Raw genomic sequence first — 21,563 nt, 5'->3', positions numbered from 1 at the left:
ACAAGCCTACGGTCCGATGACGTTTCTCACGTAGTTTTCGATAAATGGCGGGAATTGACTTTTTTTATTTTGAAAATTAGAGGCTTAAAATGAGCGGAAATGATCGGGAAATGGTATTGATGGTATCTTAAAGGTTTGAGTTTTCCCAATATGTGCATATCAATTAAGGAAATTGTGTATTACATACAGGAAAATTCGGCAAAGTTTTGACTTCCCCTTTTCTTCCGAAACAATAAAAGGCACTATTTATTAATTTAAAAATAGTCGGATTAATACAAGGTGGATCGTATAGATTTATTTAATTTAAAATATCGACTTAGGTATTAAGTGAATTTTATAATATTGAAAAAAATTCAGTTTAAAATTCAAGAATTGGGGATTGTCTAGGTTACAATTAATTAGTTTTGAAAATTATGTAATTTAGGGTCTTGGATTGGTTGAAATTAATTAATAAATTTTAACAGATAATTGATATTTGAGTTTCAGGTCACGTGACGACTTCTTTTATTTGTCATCTAAGAAAACTAACATAAAAAAACAGATTTCTTACCTTTTTGAAGTAAACATGCACTATGCAATAACTAGCAGATTTACCCTTGATTATAGAATAAACGCAAATTTTACACTTCATAACAAGGCCCACATCTCTATTCGTATAAAATATCGGAACCAGAGGCGGGATATTCGAATTATCACCACCGCCATGGCTGTAAAAGATTTATTAACAACATTTAAATTCTTATGGGTATGCGTATATCACAGATAATTATTGTGACCGTGCGAACCATGCAACAAAGTTGGAGAGCGTTCGGGACGTTACTGCCACCCGAGGGCGCCATTAAGTAAACCTATCGTACATTAAATAGATTACTCCACCGACACATTATCCGTAACGCTATAATTCCGTTATTATATTCTCCTACTTTTATATGTGTAAAGCATAATTTAAATGGGCATGATGCACCGAAATAAAATGACTTTAAAGGTTTATTTACTATATGGCATTTCTTAATCCCTGTTAGATATATGAACCGAAAACACGAGAGCCTTAAAGCAGCCTTTGTTCAGGATCCATTTTTATTTAAAAATTAATAATATAAGTTTCATCCGGGCCGGAGCCAGCGACCGGAAACCCCTCGGGAACGTAATAGTTGGTAATCTGGAAAACTCTTAATATGATTTACCCGTTAGAAAATTTGTATAACGCAAGGTTTGGATAAAAAGTTTAGCTGCAGCCCGTTGATTTTGTATACAAATTTCCCAAAGGTGCGCAAAAAGGAAATACTCATCCGACGCGGTAAGATAAACTTTCCCTTCCCCTATTTTAAGTTAAATTATTTGCTGTCCGCTCGAATTTGTTTCGTTTCGAGGTGGGCATGTCACGGCTTTCTTATAGATGATTAAAATTATTATTATTTTATTTTTTTCAGGCGGTTTTAATCATGCAAGGTAGACTTTTAGTCATTTGTTACTTATAGAAATTAATTCAAGTGTTCGGAATATCTTGGCAAAAAATATCAACAACCACCTTGAAGTAAAAAACACTTATTTTTTTATAATTAAATCATCTGTTGGTTTCACTTCTTTTTAAGAACCAGAAAAACTATTGTTCATAAAAAAAATATGGTTGACATTTTTATATTTGTACGTGTGTTTATGGACAAAAGGTTTTCACTTTTTATTGACCTGGCCTATATATTAGGTCTATTGAAGATGGCCTAATATAGGTCGAAGCGTCGTTATATTTTTGAAATTAATTCCAGGCAATTGAAATATTCATCTCATACAACTTTGTCTCCTATCTCGAATTACCGAGATCATAAAACGCTGCTTATAAGATTTAAAAAACAAAAAAATATTTCAAGTGCCTGGAATAAATTTAAAAAAATTAATAGCCTAGAATTTTCTTTTCAGTAATTCTAGGCAATTGAAATATTTTTTTATTAATTCCAGGCAGTTTAAATAATTTTTTTGTGTTTTCAGTAAAAGGTGGCTTCAAGTGCCTGGAATAAGAATTTAAAAAATCCCCAAAAAAAATGTTTTTGACTACCGAGAAGTAAAAACGATTTTTAGAAACGATTTAAATAAATTTTTTTGTATGAATGTATGAATTTTTATTTAAATTAACTTTAGGTAATTAAAATATTTTTTTCAGGTTCTTCCAGGCACTTAAAAAAGTTTAAGCAGTCGTTTTTAAATCCTTTGAAGTAAAAAAAAATTTTTACTTCCAAGTACTATAAGACATTTTTTGCAACGATTTTTTTAAATATTTATTCCAGGCACTTGAAGTCATCTTTTACTAAATATATTAAATGAAAAAACAAAAAAAACTATTTCAATTGCCTGGAATTTATAAAAAAATTTAAGGTCAAAAAAATCCCTTTTCAACCCTTCGAAATGAACAAACTATTTTTCTTATTAATTTCAGATAACTGAAATATTCAGCTCATAGAACTTTGTCTCCTATCTCGACTTACAGAGATCGTAAAACTCTGTTTATAAGATTTAAAAAATAAAAAAATATTTCAAGTGCCTGGAATAAATTTAAAAAATTTAATTACCTAGAACTTTCTTTTCAGTAATTCCAAGCAATTTAAATATTTTTTTGTTTCTTCTAGACACCAATAAAATTATAATTGTATTAATATTATATACATAGATGTCAACCACTTGGCAGTAAATTAAAAAAAAATTGACCTGTTTACTTCAAGGGATTTAAGAGCGACTTTAATGATTTTTTTTCAGACGAATATAAACAATTTTTTAATGAATTTCAGGCAATCCACAATTAATAATACGACTTACAGATTTTTTTTAAATGCTTATTAGGTTTAAAAAACAGTTTGAAGTGCCTGAAAAAACGTCTTTAACTACTTGAAAGTAAAAAAAATCTCCTGTTTCCTTCAAAAGGCTTAAAAGCGACTTCAAAAGATTTTTTTTAATTAATTAATTCCAGGCAATTGAAATATTTCTTTTAGTTCTACCAGGCAGTAAAATCATAATTAAAAAAAAATTAAAGTAGATTCTCAATCAAGATAAAAATAACTAAAGTTTTTTTCCAGATGACTAAAATATATTTTTTTATTAATTCCAGGCAGTTGAAATATTTTTTTTGTGTTTTCAGTAAAAGGTGGCTTCAAGTGCCTGTAATAAGTATTTAAAAAAATCCCAAAAAAAATGTTTTTGACTACCTAGAAGTAAAAACGATTTAAATAAATTTTTTTGTATGAATGTATGAATTTTTATTTAAATTAAGTTTAGGTAATTAAAATATTTTTTTCAGGTTCTTCCAGGCACTTAAAAAAGTTTAAACAGTCGTTTTTAAACCCTTTGAAGTAAAAAAGAATTTTTTTTACTTCCAAGTACTTTAAGACATTTTCTGCAACGATTTTTTTAAATATTTATTTCAGGCACTTAAAGTCATCTTTTAATTAATTTCAGGCAATTAAAATATTCATCTCATACAACTTTGTCTCCTATCTCGAATTACCGAGATCTTAAAACGATGCTTATAAGATTTAAAAAACAAAAAAATATGTGCCTGGAATAAATTTCAAAAAAATTAATAGCCTAGAATTTTCTTTTTAGTAATTCTAGGCAATCGAAATATTTTTTTTGTTTCTTCTAGACAGTTAAAATTATAATTGTATTATTATTATTATATACATAAGTAGATGTCGACCATTTAGAAGTAAATTAAAAAAAATTACCTGTTTACTTCAAGGGATTTAAAAGCGACTTTAATGATTTTTTTTTCAGACGAATATAAATAATTTTTTAGTGAATTTCAGGTAATCCACAATTAATAATACGACTTATAGATTTTTTTTTAAATGCTTATAAGGTTTAAAAAATTTTTTTAAAATTAATTCTAGGCAACTGAAATATTTCTTTAGTTCTACCAGGCAGTTAAATCATAGTTAAAAAAAAATTAAAGTAGATTTTTATTCAAGATGAAAATTACTAAAGTTTTTTCCCAGATGACTAAAATATTTTTTTATTAATTCCAGGCAGTTAAAATAATTTTTTTGTGTTTTCAAGTGCCTGGAATAAATATTTTAAAAAATCCCTGAAAAAAATGTTTTCAACTACTCAGAAGTGAAAAAAAACAGTTGATTATTTTAATGCTTTAAAGGGCGACTTCAAGGACCTTGTTTTCATGCAAAGTTATTTTTTTATTAATAATTCTAGATACTTAAAATATTTTTTTAAGTTGAAATAATTCAAAAAAATTTAAGCAGTCGTTTTTAAAGCCTTAGAAGTAAAAAATATTTTTTTTTACTTCCAAGTACTTGAAGACATTTTTTGCAAGCATTTTCTTAAATATTTATTTCAGGCACTTGAAGTCATTTTTTACTGGAAATATTAAATGAAAAAACAAAAAAAACTATTTCAATTGCCTGGAATTTATAAGGTCAAAAAAATCCTTAAAGTCACTTTTCAACGCTTTGAAATGAACGAAATATTTTTTTAAAATTAATTCCAGGTAATTGACATATTTAAAAAAATTCCCAAAAAAATGTTTTCGACTACCTAGAAGCAAAAAAGCTCTTGTTTACTTTTAAAAGTATAGAAGCGACTTTTTTTCATGTAATTTCTTTTTTCTGGAAGAGATATTGAAGAACTGGACAAAAACTATTAAAATAATTAAAAAAAATTAAGCAGTCGTTTTTAAACCCCTTGAAGTAAAAAAGACATTTTTTTACTTCCAAGTACGTGAAGACATTTTTTGCAAGGATTTTCTTAATTATTTATTCCAGGCACTTGCAGTTATCTTTTACTGAAAATAATAAATGAAAAAAAAACAAAAAAAAACTGTTTCAGTTGCCAGTTAGAATTTGTTAAAAAAATCCTTCTTTTTAAGGGTCGAAAAGTGACTTTTTAAATAAATAAGAGTTTTTTTTTAGTTCCAAATAGGACAAAAAGTTTTTTTCAGGCAATTAATTTTTTAAAATTTATTTCAGGCACTTAAAGTCAAGAATTAAATAGAAAAATTAAGGCAGATTTTCAATTTGTTCCATCCTAGATTTTAAAATGCTTCTTCACTAATTTAAAAGACGATTTTAAGTGCCTGACGTAAATTTAAAAAAAATTGCCTGGAAAATTTCTTCAAATATTTGAAAAAAAGACAGAAGTTTATCAACTGATTTCAGTATTTAATAAATAAAAGTAAATGCTTTGAATATTAAAAAATTATAACTGTGGCTGCCTGAAAAAACTGGAAAAATGATTTTAATTGTCTAAAATTAATGAAAAAAAATCCATTAATTCCAGGCAATTGAAATAATTAACGAGGAATTATTCATACCTAAAATTTTTTTTAGTGATATTAATAATATTAGGAGCATTTTTAGGCAGTTAATAAAATATTGTTTTTTTCCAGCACTTTTTGAAAATTATTTTAAAAAGAGGACATAGTCCTCTAATGGGTTTATTTTGAATTTTGAAAAACTTTTTTTTATTTTAAGAAAACGGTTAGCAAAAATATGATTGTGTAGTTGAATTAATTGGGAAAAATTAGCTGAAAAGAGTCGATGGGATTTTTTTAAGAATTCCTTGCTTTAGACAGTTAAAGAATCATTTAATAATAATAATAATAATAATAATAATAATAATATTTGCAGGACCTCTTGTCCAGAATGTCCAGATTTTTTAAGAAATTTAGTGCTGTGTGGAATGAATTTAAAAAAAATGTTCACTAGAAACAGTATTTATGTTCGTAATATTTTATCTTTTCTAGGCACATATGAAAATACTATTTATTTAATTCCATGCAATTTAATAGGCACTTTTTGTTGTTTTTTCGTGAATTTGTAAATTATTTTACACCCCTCTAACACCTTTAATGCTTTCCTTAAATTATTTATCAAATGTACTTGAATTTTTCAAGAAGCAACAACTGCCTGGAATAACTGCAAAAATATTTTACTCGCCTGTAAAAAATATTTTATTTTTTTTGTATTAACCTTTGTCACTTATTTCAATGTAAACCAATTTATGCCAAATTTACCCTAACATTCCCTAGTATGTATTCTTGTTGCACAAGCGCATAACGCAATCCTGGCACTCATATATATTTCAAAGATCGCGCGCCATTTAAAAATAAAATATTAACATTTAAAAAAAAAATATATATATGAATATAAATGCGTGATTTTATTAAAAAAATGTGTTTCTCGTAGCCCCCGGCTTTTAAAACGTATTCAATAAAATTAGCTGCCGAAAAACCGATATAAAATTCAAATGTGTTTTGAACCCAATATGCAATAAAATTTAACCGGCATTTATTTTTATTATCAGAATAAACCGGATAATAAAATTTAATATTTAAAAAAACACTCACCGACGATTAGAGTGAGAACCTCGAAAAAATAAAGTTGCTCCGTGATGACACAAAATTTCAAACTCACAACCGTCAAAAGAACCGCACCGAGCGCGATCATCGTCGTCTATAGCATCGGAATGAAGTTCGGAAAACTTCGTCTGACACGTGCAAACCAGCAGAGTCTTTGCGTGAAACTATACGGATATCTCGCTCACCCTCTCCCACCCTTAGTAGGTAAAACCAAAGTGTGCGAATCCGAAGAGAAAAGCGAGACGGCGCTCTAGATTCCATCCAACGATTGCAAACTGCGAGGTTTGCTGCGTAAACTTTGCAGAATTTCGTGCCAATTGGGTCTTACTTTTTATATTGGTAAGCAGACCTTTGCTTATTTCCCCATCATGTCCCGATATCATTTGCCGTGAAATTCTTTCGCATCTTAATGATGGGCCTCTTCTTCTTCTTCTTCGTTTTTTTTTCTCTCCAGAGCGTCTCAAGTGCCACTTTTAAACTGTAATTTTGACGCCTGACTACCGCGGTTCAAAGTGAAATCGAATTCTCATTGTCTTTGTAGGCTTTAAATTTAAATCTTTTTTTTTTTTTGTTGGATAATTATTATTCCTAAGGGAATAAGTAATTTTTCATCTTGTGTCGCTTTGTTCAATTTAATAACCTTTTTGCTTAGTTATTAAAATTCAATTCAAAGGGCCAAAAATGTTTTCATTATGCATAATTAAAATGGATACGTCGCGCATTCTTTTTAATTATACCGAAGATGCTTAATACATATAGAGGAAAAATATATTAAAATTTTATTAATTTCCTGACTTTTGCAAGGACTTTTTCTGGGAGATTAAAAAGAATTTTTTTTTTCACATAAAACACTTTTTTTAATTTATTCTAGGCAATTAAAATAATTTTCTTAGTTCTTTCTGACTACAATTTTTTTTAACTACGTGGAAGTAACAAAAATTCTCTTGTTTGCTTTAAGGTATTTAAAAGCGACTTTAAGGATTCTTTTTTTTTGAAAATGAAAATTGGGCCAAAAGAATTTTTGACGATTTATTAAAATGTCAAAGGGACATTACTAAATAAAATAAAAAAATTGTTTTAGAATGTTTTATGTGATTAATACATTTATTTACTTTTTAAATTAATTTTTCTTTAATTAATATTCAAGTAAAAAAATTTTAGGATTCAACGCGTTTTTGGGAATTTATAAAAAAAAAGAGTTATTAATTATTTAAGAAAATCCCTTGAAATTTGAAAACTAAAACACCTTGTTAAAAACAGGAATTTTTGTTTTGATAGGAATATTTTCGTGAAAAAAAATGGCATTTTCACTTTTAAGGAAAAATATTAATTAATTATGCCAAAAATTAAAAAAAATATATATATTCAAGTAATATTTGTAGTAGCCGTTGTTAATCCAAATCTTTAATTGCTGGATTAATTAGAAAATCCATTAATAAAAAGCACAACGTATTCATTTTAATTATCACAAACAACACACAATAAAAAAATTATTTAGGTTAAATAAACATTTATTTTTGGTTTACATCAAAGTACATTTTTGGTTGAACTTCAACTATTAATATCGGATAAAATGTCCGTCATATGTTGGGAAAGTAACTTTATTATTAATGTAGATATTTTTTTAAATTTGCAGATGTGTTTTATGCATTAGGGGGCATTTTTCGATGTGCAAAGAAAAAAAATAAATCTTACCAATGGCGTCCATAACGGATTTATTGTAAATATTATTTAATAAAAAAAAAGACACCACTGTATTTTTTTAAATAAATTTTATTTTTTTAATCCTTGTTTAGTTTTGAACAAATCTGTATTCTTGAGTTTTTTGTATTTGTGTCTGCTATTTGATATAACTATTGTTTCATACATGTCAATGCATTTTCTTTTTTTTTCTAGATTTCTTTGTGCACAATATTCGATTACTACACTATAAGATATATACGTGTATAAGCAGTATATCGTTTCTACACAGTGGTATATATTTGATATCAGGGTCATTTTATCACATATTAGAGGTGTAGTGATCGAGTGTGAATACTACCCATGTAAATCCCTTGTCAATTTTTTTTATGCTGAAATTTTCTCTGATTTGTAAACAGAATCGTATACTATATACGTATATTTTCACCTATAATTTTCCTAAAAAGGATTTTTCTCTCAGGCAATAAATTTCTGGAAAAAAATCGCTTTTCAATAACCCTACCCTTAACCCCCCACCCACCCCACACAACTTACCAGTAAGAAATTGGTTTAAAAAATCATTGTTTTCTAAAATAATACGAATGAATAACAGCTGGTTTTGTCGTTAATATCTAATCCAATAATACAGTTTGTTTATTTAAATTTGATATAATTATATTTATGTATATTAATAAATATTTAATACAAAGACAGTACTATTGGATTGGATATTATGGGCAAAAAACGATGATTTTTCAAAAGAATTTCTTACTGGGAAAATATTTGGGGTGGGTGGGGGGGTAAGGGTTTTATAGATGAAAAACAACGTTTTTGCAGAAAATATATATTTAATATTTAACTTAGTAAATTTAATTAAAAACAGTAAATAAATAAAATATTTCAATAAAAAAAAAATTAAAAAAAAAAATAAATTCAGTAAACAATTAAATTTGTTTAAATGCCGAAATTTTTTCCCTTGTATAAACAAAATCGTATATGGTATATTCTACAGTTTACTAAATATACCTTGACTACAAATTTACTAAAAATATATAGAATAAATGGGTCTGCTTTTAGTCTATTCCAAAACGCTTGAGTTCACCAATATTTAGGGAATTTTACGAAAATTTACGAATTTTTTAAAATCTTCTTTACCATTTATTAAGAAATACATTAAAAAAAAATAAATTAAGCCTACAGAAACTAACGCGTGTTTACCAAAAGAAATGAAATATTATGATGTTGTATGCATAATCAAAATGCACATGATTCACTTATTTTTTAATACGTTTATGACCTGTAAATATGCATACTAATAAAGCATATTTATGGTTCTACCGGTTTTTTTAAGATTTTTTGAGATCTTAGTAAAAATTTTTTTTTATTGGCAATTATAATGCAAAAAAATGTATATGTATAATCAAAATGAACAATATTTTACATATTAATTTTTTTTAAATAACATGTTTTTTTTTTTTGTTTTACAGCTGTAAATTAAATAAAATATTGAATTTACAACAGTCAATAAAATAGAAAAGCGTCATTACCAGAAGAAATTAAAAAATAGTTTCAAAATATATACTCAAATTGGACACATTTTATTAACACATTTGGTGAGAAATTATTATTTTTTTAAATTAATATACGAATAAAAATATTTTAGGACCCTACTACGCCTTTTTGGCGTTATTTGAATCAACGTAATTTAATAATCATTTTAGTAAATTTCCTCTTAATAAATGTTGTGTAAAAAGGGAAATTTTCTTTTCATGGGAATATTTTCGTGGAAAAAGTGAGGCCTTAGCATTTTCACTCTTAAAAGAAAAAAATTATAATTAATTGTGCCAAAAATTTAAAAAAAAAATTTCATCTTTATTAAAGTTCTTAACCAAGTCAAGTCTTTCAATGCTAAATCAACTAAAAAAAGCACAACGAATCCATTTTAATTATGCATCATGAAAATCAATCTGTGTTTGTAGGTTATTCCGTGAAATTAATAATTTTCTAGCTGATTAAATATTGAAACCCCAAAGCCTTTGTTTCCCCTTATAGGGAGACATTTTTTCACTTTAGTTCTATTAATATTCTATTTCAATATCTTCCAACCACTTGAAGAAAAACCCAAATTTTTTTATATATTTTTAGAAAAAAATTGATAAAAGTTAAACTAGGGCATAATTCTACAAATCTGGAATATCAATAACAATCTTAGAATTTTTTTTTATATATGTAATTATGAGTAGATTAATGTGAATGACGTTGGCGCCTACTAAACAACACCCAGGACAGGGAAATTTATTTACGTTTTTTCTATAGGCCCTTTCTAAATTAAATTCTCAACATACCTTTTATTTCCTTCTTTTTTTTTCGACTCTCTATCACGGTGACATTTTTAAATTTAGGCCCTATATTTAGGTCAACAGCTGCTTTCAAGAAGTGTAATTGGTAATGACTCTAAAATTTAATAAGTGGCCTGGATGGTGGTGGGGCCATCGAATATTTTTATCAATCTTTCGGAAAAACTGAAATTTTCCACAACATAAAAAGGCGAGCGAGCGTTTTCCCGCGGTTGGCACTAAACGCCAAATGACTTTACGCTTTCCTTACTTGCTTTGTGGTTATTGCGGTCTGACTACATTTTTCGAGCACTCCTCATTATTTCCGAAAATTGTTGGCTAACATTTTCAACTGGCGGACTGTTAGAAAATACTAAAATCCAATATTGTATTAAAAAAGCTTTTACCAGTTAATTTCGTCATATTGAGGTGAAGTACGACTTTTGTTTCGGGTTAGAAAAAATGAAAATTTTTTTCTGAATTTTAGTATTGGTTCAAAATAAACACCTTTTTTCCAGTAGAATTAAAAAAATTAGGTTTTTTAAGAAAACCGTTAAAAAAATGATAATTTTGATTTTATCAATCAATTTTATAGACAAAATTAGCCAGAAAAAAATTTAAGAAAGTTAGATTTTTAGTTTACTAGATTGATAATAAATTAAAAAAAAATTAGTTAAAAAAACTGAATTTTCACTTATTTGCCAGATTTATAGAAAAGTATAGATACAAAACTATAGATTTTTTTATTAGCAATAATTTTCTGCAAAAAAACGTTTTTTTATTAACCCTACCCTTACCCCCCCCACCCACCCCACACAACTTACCAGTAAGAAATTGTTTTCAAAAATTATTGTTTTCCAAAATAATACACGTGATTAACACCTGATTTAATCGTTAATATCTAATCTAATAACACAGTTTGTTTTATTTAAATTTTATATAATTACATATGTATTTTAATAAATATTTAATACAAAAACAGTGCTATCAGATTGGACATTATGGATGAAAAATGGTGATTTTTTAAAAGAATTTCTTACTGAATAAATGATTGGGGTGGGTGGGGGGGGTAAAGGTTTTGTTAATAAAAAACAATGTTTCTGCAGAAAATATTAAATAATATTTAATTTAATACCACTGGTTATTTAAATTTTATGTAATTTTATATATAAATATTTAGTATAAAAACAGCGTTATTAGATTGTATAATTTGAATGAAAAACAGTAATTTTTCAGAAGAATTACATCAAATATTTGAGTCTCATTTTTTTAAATGACGAAATTTTTCCCTTGTGTAAACAGAATCGTATATGTTATACGTATATTCTATAATTTAATAATTATACTTTGACCATATATGGTTGATAAATATATCAATAGTTTAAATATAAAAATTGAATTTTTGAACCTTGATAATGAAAAGTTGTCCAGAACCAAAAAAATTTTTTTTAATGATTTATCTTAAAACAGCTAAATTTTCACTTATTTGCAATAATAAAGGCAAAACTATAGATTATTTTAACACCTATAATTACTAAAAGGCATTTTTTCCCTGGGCAAATATTTTCTTAAAAAAAAAAACGTTTTTCATTAACCCTACCCTTGCCCCCCCACCCACCCCACACAACTTACCAGTAAGAAATTGTTTTAAAAAATCATTGTTTTCCAAAATAATACGCATAAATAACAGCTAGTTTTATCTTTAATATTTAATCTAAAACCACAATTTATTTAAACTTGATATAATTATATATATTAATAAATATTTATTAAAAATAATAATAATAATAATAATAATAATAAATCATTTTATTGTTCCATAACATTTACATAGTTTATAATATTTACATACATATAATACTGGAACAAAAGGCTTTTATTCAGCATCCCTCCCAAGGAAGGGCCTGTTAAAGCCCATGCATTGCTATACACTTTTCATTATAGCACCCAAATAACCTTCACAATAATTCCTCAATTCTTGCCAGTAACCCAATTATATATAAAGTAGACAAAAAGACTTACATTAAACCAAACTAACAATGTGGACGAATAATAATATTATTATCTACATCTACCCTAGATCTGCTAAACTCAATGATAAAAATCTAAATTTGCTAAAGGAGTTGCTGCCTGATTTTATTTTTTAAATACACAACAGAAAAATTAAATGTATTAATTTTGAATTTATTAAGGGTGGAGGCTATGTTATATGAAAATCCCTTTTTGAAAGACTCTTTATTGTGTCTTGGGATTGTAAAAATATGTTTTCTTCGTATATTAATTATTCGAGCTCTATCTAAAAATATCTAATGCTATTAGATTGGATTTTATGGACAAAAGAACCGTTAGAAATATCAACATTTCAACGTTAATAATTGACTTTAGGGACAAAACAAATAATTATTCTAAAACCCTATACATTTATCACGCGTTTAACACACTTAGTTTTTAGTCCTTTTCTAATGGATCATAATGATACTTAAATCAAAACTCTCTTACCTCAAATAGAGGACACTTCAAAAAGGAAACTCTTACTACTAACTAGACTCAGTTATCTTTATTACCACTGTAGTTAGGCACAAGCTGCTGGGCTCACTTTATAAATCTTAATTGTGAAATTCCAACGCCGTATATCATTTTAATTAAAACTTATACTTAAATGCAAATACTAGTGATGTGGAAATTATCGTTGCATTATGTCCATTCTGAAGTGGATTCGCAAATTTCATAATTAGTTTATCACTGTGATGCTAAGTGGGAGTGTCAACGCAGAGTTAAGCGTTAATAACCGGCTATAAAATCCAAGTGAATTTGTCATTGTCAGCTTACCTTGTGCAACCATCAGCGCTTAAATGTAATTAGATTAATTTGTCTTGATTTAATTAATTGGGGCGTTTCTTCAATTTTTTTTGCGTGGAAGTTGCATGTGAAATAACCGTTTTTCCTGTCCTACATTATCGTTTAGTTACAGCACACGAATTAAAACAAAAAAAATAAATAAAAGAGTGCCGTACATGTTTTGAAACTTCTTTTTTGTTTTGATTATCCGCGTTTACTGTCAGCAATCCATTTTCACCGAACACATAAAAACTTTCCCGGTTTTCCGTTACTTTTTTAATTTATTCTGCTTTTCACTATGCCTACGTCCCGTGAACGGGTGTCGTTTTATTTTTATAATTACTTTTGGTGTTTTGGGCCTCCTTTATCTTAATTAATTTTTTTTGTTGTTTTAATCCGATCAGTTGCTATCTTTTTTCGAAAATAATATACCTTAATTAGTTCGGTGCATAACTTAATATGGCATGGCGCGCATATTTTTTATGAGAACAAATCTGAAAACTTAAACTTGTCTAATTAAATAAGAAAAACATCACATTATTCCCATACTTCTCTAATTTAAAATCTGAGATAAGGATATATAAATGAGATATCAACTTTTCCACCAGTTTTCTATATAATTTTTACCAAATCGTACTACAGCAAAGTACTCAAATGCGATTTTTTTTCATAAATCCACTTACTAATGATTCACCGCTTTAATAAATTAATACGAAACAAAGACAACCTGAAAAAAACTCATTTACTCGTAAAATATTGCTTTGATTAAACACCATGCCGTATCTGATTTACTGCGTGATTCCAGTCTACCCAAAAATTGGAAATCTGTCGGGTATACGAAAGTGTTAAAAAAAAAAACTGGGACGAGTTTTACACATTTTATACGAATCCTCCAAATACCTTTTCTGAACAAATCGGATGTTTTATTTTGTTAGACGGGTGAACCAGTTTACATTTTTCTTCGTATGCATAAAATTACACTTTGCAATTTTTGTTTGTTCTTATATTTACTTTAATTAAGCTTAAATGTATAACAAGCATTTTATTTATAGCTTAAGAGATGCAGTGTTGTTTCTGTTAATATCTTACAAACAGAATCAATATTTGAAGAAGAACAACAAAATTCTCAACTCTAATATTAACTATGACGATGTTTTGTCTACAATGAAATTGGAAGTTTATCAAGCGAGAATGTAAATATCGCAAGTTATGATTAAAATCGAGTTTAAGTATTGAATATTTTATTATAATCCGGGAACAGGGTTTTCCTTTTTGTAAGTAACAAGTCATAATTCTTTCACAGTTTTCCGACCGTATTTATTTGCATAAATATTGGGCTAAATCCTCAATAATTGCTCAAGCAAACAACAACTACAAGGAAGGAAAACAATATCTTATTTGAAATCGAGCATTCCATTAAAGCTGGATATAACCTGACTGCGATCTCAAAATCCAATCCTCGGATGCCCATTATCGTGAATAATAAAAATAAAATCAATTGACAAGAAAAGGAGTCTTAATAGAAAGTTCCGTTTTTGGGAACAAATATTAGTCGAGAGGATTTTTTTTCAAATTTTTAATTAATTTATTTAAATAAAATATTCAGGTAATAATAATAATGCCAATTCGATTAAGTGATATTGATGAGTTTTTTTTTACCTATATCTAACAAAAAAATAATCAAAATTATATTGATGTTTTATCTATTTATAATTAGGCTGAAGATTCATTTAAATAAAATAATTAAACAATAATAATAATGATGTAATTTCGATCTTTATGAGATCGTGATCTCAATGACGAACAAACTTTATAGATCGATCGTCTAAAGTAGCTAAAGTATTTTTTTTTAATTTTATGTATTGGTTCTTTTATGAATTTGTATTTTTTTAGTTTTTCGGATTCTTGTCAAAAATTAAGAAGGATTTTTTTTTATTTGAATGTAGAAATCTTGATACATTTAATTTTATAATATTTGAATTTAATAAAAAAAATATAAATTAAAAGAGCACTGTTCAAATTAATTAAATAAGTGAAAAATTTAAACTTCTTGAATGTAAAAAAAAATTCTAATTTACTTTCTGTCACATAATCCAGTTAAAATATTTTTAGTTAATAAATATTGCAATTTTGAAATTTGCAGAAAATAATTTCCTGAGAAAAAAAGCGATTTTCATTAACCCCACCCTGACCCCCCCACCCACCCCACATAATTTACCAGTAAAAATTTGTTATCAAAAATTATTATTTTCCAAAATATTACGCATGAATAATACCTGGTTTCGTCGTTAATATCTAATCTCCTAGCACAATTTGTTTATTTAAATTTGATATATATATATATATATATAATAATAAATATTTAATATAAAAACAGTGCTATTAGATTGGATATTATGGACGAAAAATAGTGATTTTTAAAAAAAATTTCTTACTGAGCCCATGTTTGGGGTGGGTGGGGGGGGTACAGGTTTTGCTGATGAAAAACAATGCTTTTTTTTGTATCTAAATAAAAATAAGCTAAATTATAATATTTTATCTATATATACTTAGACTTATATTAAATAAAATAATTGATGTGATTTTGAACTTTATGAGATCATGATCTCAATGACGAAAAAACTTTATAAATCGATCGTCTAAAGTAGCTTTTTTTTTATTGTATTCAATAAAAAGAATTTGCAATATTATATTTATATATACGTGGGCTAGAAAATCAGTGATTTAGAAATATTGAAAATGTCACTATTAAATTTAATACTGCACAAGAATTTCACTTTTTGCAAAAACCTTTAATAACAGTAATATCATATTTCCATATGAGATGTACGGCGATTGTGCGATTTTGCAACGCCCTATTTACTTGTTGTATTTTGATATTTTTACATACATTTTCGTATTTTTGATGTTAAGGAATAAATTCGAATATAGGAGCGCTTTGGGGCTGCTTAAATTGGAAAATCTGCAGATATTAAATAAATATTTTCGAACTGCTGGGCTGGAAAATAATTTCATCCTAGTTCATCTATAAAAGATTAAAAATATATATAATAGCAATATCGTTTTTGTCCGGTTAAAAAATATGCACGTCAGGCCATATTAAGTTATGCACCAAATTAAAGCAACTCATCGGATTAAAGGCGAATTTATATTTCCTATCTTATTATTTTATTTATCATTTATATATCCTTATTTCAGATTTTAAATTAGAGGAGTATGGGATTAAAGTGATGTTTTTCTTATTTAATTGGACAAGTTAAAAGAGAAAAACACTATTTCCAGATGATCCAAACACTATTAAGAAAACCAAACGGTGATATAGGAATATGGGGTAAAGCTGAATTCTCATTTATATATCCTTATCTCAGATTTTAAATTAAAGGAATATGGGAATAAAGTGATGTTTTTCTTATTTAATTGGACAAGTTTAAAGAGAAAAACACTATTTCCAGATGATCCAAACACTATTAAGGAAACCAAACGGTGATATAAGAATATGGGGAAAAGTTGAATTCTCATTTATATATCTTTATCTCAGATTTTAAATTAGAGGAGTATGGGAATAAAGTGATGTTTTTCTTATTTAATTGGACAAGCTAAAAGAGAAAAACACTATTTCCAGATGATCCAAACACTATTAAGAAAACCAAACGGTGATATAGGAATATGGGGTAAAGCTGAATTCTCATTTATATATCCTTATCTCAGATTTTAAATTAAAGGAATATGGGAATAAAGTGATGTTTTTCTTATTTAATTGGACAAGTTAAAAGAGAAAAACACTATTTCCAGATGATCCAAACACTATTAAGAAAACCAAACGGTGTTATAGGAATATGGGGTAAAGCTGAATTCTCATTTATATATCCTTATCTCAGATTTTAAATTAGAGGAGTATGGGAATTAAGTGAAGTTTTTCTTATTTAATTAGATAAGTTAAAAGAAAAAAACACTATTTCCAGATGATGCAAACACTATTAAGAAAACCAAACGGTGATATAAGAATATGGGGAAAAGTTGAATTCTCATTTATATATCTTTATCTCAGATTTTAAATTAGAGGAGTATGGGAATAAAGTGATGCTTTTCTTATTTAATTGGACAAGTTAAAAGAGAAAAACACTATTTCCAGATGATCCAAACACTATTAAGAAAACCAAACAATGATATAGGATTATGGGGAAAAGTTGAATTCTCATTTATATATCTTTATCTCAGATTTTAAATTAGAGGAGTATGGGAATAAAGTGATGTTTTTCTTATTTAATTGGACAAGTTAAAAGAGGAAAACACTATTTCCAGATGATCCAAACATTATTATGAAAACCAAACAATGATATAGGAATATGGGGAAAAGTTGAATTCTCATTTATATATCCTTATCTCAGATTTAAAAATTAGAGGAGTATGGGAATAAAGTGATGTTTTTCTTATTTAATTGGACAAGTTAAAAGAGAAAAACACTATTTCCAGATGATCCAAATACTATTAAGAAAACCAAACGGTGATATAGGAATATGGGGTAAAGTTGAATTTTCATTTATATATCTTTATCTCAGATTTTAAATTAGAGGAGTATGGGAATAAAGTGATGTTTTTCTTATTTAATTGGACAAGTTAAAAGAGAAAAACACTATGTGCAGATGATCCAAACACTATTAAGAAAACCAAACAATGATATAAGAATATGGGGAAAAGTTGAAATCTCATTTATATATCCTTATCTCAGATTTTAAATTAGAGGAGTATGGGAATTAAGTGATGTTTTTCTTATTTAGTTGGACAAGTTAAAAGAGAAAAACACTATTTCTAGATGATCCAAACACTATTAAGAAAACCAAACGGTGATATAAGAATATGGGGAAAAGTTGAATTCTCATTTATATATCTTTATCTCAGATTTTAAATTAAAGGAATATGGGAATAAAATGATATTTTTTTATATATATATAATTGCTTTCAAGCAATTTTTTATTAAAACTTTATTCATATTAAATTATATTTCGTATAAAAAAAAACTGTAATTCACACTGATGTATAAATAAGACAAATATGTGTTTAAATTATTCACTTTATTGCTTATATTCACCTGTACCACAATCATTAATTACACAGATATAAAACAAAGAAACCATTTTTATAATTTTCGTTTAATACTCATGTGACCCACAAATTTACTAATAAAAATAGACAACACATACAACATTCCAGGCGAGCGAGTCGATTAAACCTTAAACGTACCTTCGGTACAATTTGAAATATTTTAAAATAATTCTTAACAATTGGCGAATGCGCCAGACATATTTCATTTATTTTAAATATTTCAAATCGGCTCGGACCCCTATTTAAGGAATCGCCGAGATATATTTTCTCTGTATGACTGAATAGTGTAGGTAAAGCCACGTGCTTTTAGTATGTAGTTTTATATTAAAGTATTAAATTGTTTTTAATTAAATTAGGCTATTTTTATATTAAATTTAGGAATGGTACAGGTTGATAACATATCTGCATTTTCTTAATTGGGATTTTGTTTTAATATTAAAATAGGATAAAAATGATAATTTTGAAATTAATACATCCATTTATAATTATTATATAATTATGCTGGATTAAAAAATAATTTTGAGAGTGTCATAATAATCCTGGATTTGAAATTAATTAAACGTCCACATAGAAAAATATCTGGTGGGTTTAAATCAGGGATATTAGCGAACCATTGATTTATGCCACAGCTGCCTATCCAGAGATACTGAAAGACATTGTGTTATTGTACGTTGGATTTGGAAGGACGATATAAAGGCATAAACGATTCTTTAATAGTGTTGTAGGGATTTTGAGATACTCTAAAGTTACTTTGTTTTGCTATTAATTCTGGGGAAAACGAAGATTATTAGGGATTCTTAGGAGAGTTCATCTGGCAACACTGCCTCAACTGAAAGAACTTAATTTAAGCTAAGGCCGAATCACGACGTGAGGTTCATCCGATTTTTATTTCGCTCCCTTTTTTTTTGTCTAATTTATTTTGTGCTTCATGGGGCTAATATTAAAAGCAATGTGCTCAGGGGGCCTTTCTTCTTAATGTTATAAATGAGCTATAATCCAATAAAACTAACCAAAGTGCTCACCGGCCCATAACATTTTTCATGTGAGCATCCCTCTTTAGTCTGTTGGCATGTTTTATTGTGTGTTTCTTTTGGGTTGACTAAGAGGTTGCAACTAATGAAAAGAATTAAATTAATTAAATCGACCTGTTTCGAAATACACTGGCTGGACAATTAATTTTTTCATTATCGAAACTAAAATAACAGGAACCTATTCGCATTAGTAAAATTCTACCCAGGCCAATTTAACGTACCTACATAATAATCCTAATGGGTTTATCCCTATTTACGGGCATTTTATTGGATGTTATGCTATGTATCTAATTATGTAAAGGAAATAACTCAGATTTAATGAGACCAATTACGGTTTCACCAAAACTATTTACGTGATTAAATTTCCTAGTTAATTAAAGATAAATCGATCCAATAAGACACTTGAATGAAGTTCATAATATGCCAATAAAAGCGGGCATTCCAAATGGATGGAATTTAATCATAATTGGATGAATATGTACCAACAATGTTGCGAAACGTTATCAGTTGTTAATCAATTTTATCCATGGAGCTGAATAAGAATTCTTGGACTAAGAATGTGTCGAGACGAAAATTTCCAGAAAGCACCATAAACGGTTTATAGGGTAGATTTAAACGGTATCAAAATCCAATATCTCGAAAGGGTGAAGGGATATTGTCCAGAGGAATTTTTCGTTCCTTTCAAAATACCGATAAGTCTTTATAGTTTTCAGAAAATGCACCTTGAATGTTTAATAAAGTCGGCAATTCGAAGCAGATTTGCTACAAAGTTTCTTTCGGATGTTTAATATTTCATGTTAATTAATTAATCGCAAATTGATTCACAGAAGGATGCTTATTAACACATAACAGATCTACAGAGCGAATTATATCTAACCGGCAAGTTATAATTAAATTATTTAGGTATCATTGGGTCTAATTGGCAATTGCTATACGCGTTTGAATTCAATTGATAACTACTCATTTCATACCTTAAGTTTTCGGAAGTAATTCAGATTTTCTTGATAATCCATCGATTATTTATTGTATGGAGTTTTTACCTGAAATAAAATAAAATATATTAAAATTAATTAAAAAACAGTCCTAAATTTGAAAATTAATTAGAAAAATTATTATAGGATGTTATTATGTATTTGTGAGGTTTAGTTATTTTATAGAGTAGTTAATGTTGTTTATAGTAAAGACTTATTCTGATTAATGAATTCTAAGCATTTAGAGAAATATTCATAATTTTTTTATGCACATAAGACTATTATTATTTTAGCCTATTAAATATCACCCCCTTAGGGTATCCAGATTTCCTGAATATTCTTAATTCCAACTTTAAAGAATTCTAGAGAAAATTAAAAAAAAAAACTGTTTTTATTAAAAAAATATATTTCTTATGGCTATTTTTTTACGCACATATACGACGTTTCGTCCTTTGGTATCTATCATAATTTCTTATTGATTAGATAAAATGTAAATAGTCCATTAAATAATTTTTTCAATGATATATCACACTTGCATATATCACAATTAATTCGGGTACCTCTGTTATAAGACCTCCATGAGAAAGAGAGAGATGGATAGATAATTTCACTAAAAAAAAAAGATGGTTGGCAAAAAACAAACCTGGTATCATCAATTTTTATCTTTCTCTCTCGCTCTCTCTTTATCGGAAATATTTGTAAGTTTTTAAACAGGATTTTTGCGCTATAGGTAATATTCACTTAAATTTAATGATACCACATTTCGTTCTTTGACGTCCATCTTCATTTTTTTTAAGGATCATGCCAAATGTATATAGTCCATTAAATTATCTTATCACCGATGTATCATTAATTATCTCTTCACCGATGTATCACACTTGTATATTCAATAATTATTTCAAGTATTTTCCATAAGGCCTCCATGAGAAAGAGAGAGATGGGTAAATAATTTCACCATAAAGAATAAAGTAATGACGTTCATTGAAAGACGAATCAATTTTATTTAAAATTTGGACATCCAGTTTCTCTCTCTCTCTCTCTTTTTCTTTTTACCGGAAATAAATAAATAAATTTTTAAACGAGATTTTTGCGCCTCTAATATTGATTTAAAAGTAACGATACAACGTTTTGTCCTTTGACGTCCATCATCACTTTTTTATGAACTATACCAAATGTAAATGGTCCATTTAAATCACTTTTCAGTGATAAAGTAGACTTGCATATCTAACAATTATTTCAAGTATTTTCC

The 21,563-nt window shown here is 27.3% G+C and overlaps 1 protein-coding gene across 2 annotated transcripts in view; it reads right to left on the bottom strand.

Moving 5' to 3' along the window:
* LOC126749229 (hemicentin-2-like) overlaps positions 1 to 21,563 on the bottom strand; it is a 432,747-nt gene that overhangs the window by 99,400 nt on the left and 311,784 nt on the right. The window contains exon 1 of one of the 2 annotated variants that reach the window (XM_050458925.1): positions 6,344 to 6,530. The exons of the other annotated variant lie outside the window; for it this stretch is intronic. Within the exon in view, the coding sequence (XP_050314882.1) occupies positions 6,344 to 6,443 (100 nt within the window). The 5' untranslated portion in view covers positions 6,444 to 6,530. Of the gene's footprint in view, positions 1 to 6,343; positions 6,531 to 21,563 lie in introns of those variants that run through there. 2 annotated transcript variants of the gene reach the window in all.

Source organism: Anthonomus grandis, chromosome 22, assembly GCF_022605725.1.
Source record: "Anthonomus grandis grandis chromosome 22, icAntGran1.3, whole genome shotgun sequence".
NCBI classification, from domain to species: domain Eukaryota; kingdom Metazoa; phylum Arthropoda; class Insecta; order Coleoptera; family Curculionidae; genus Anthonomus; species Anthonomus grandis.
Note: the sequence above shows the minus strand (reverse complement) of the source record. Positions and strands in the feature narration are given on the sequence as shown.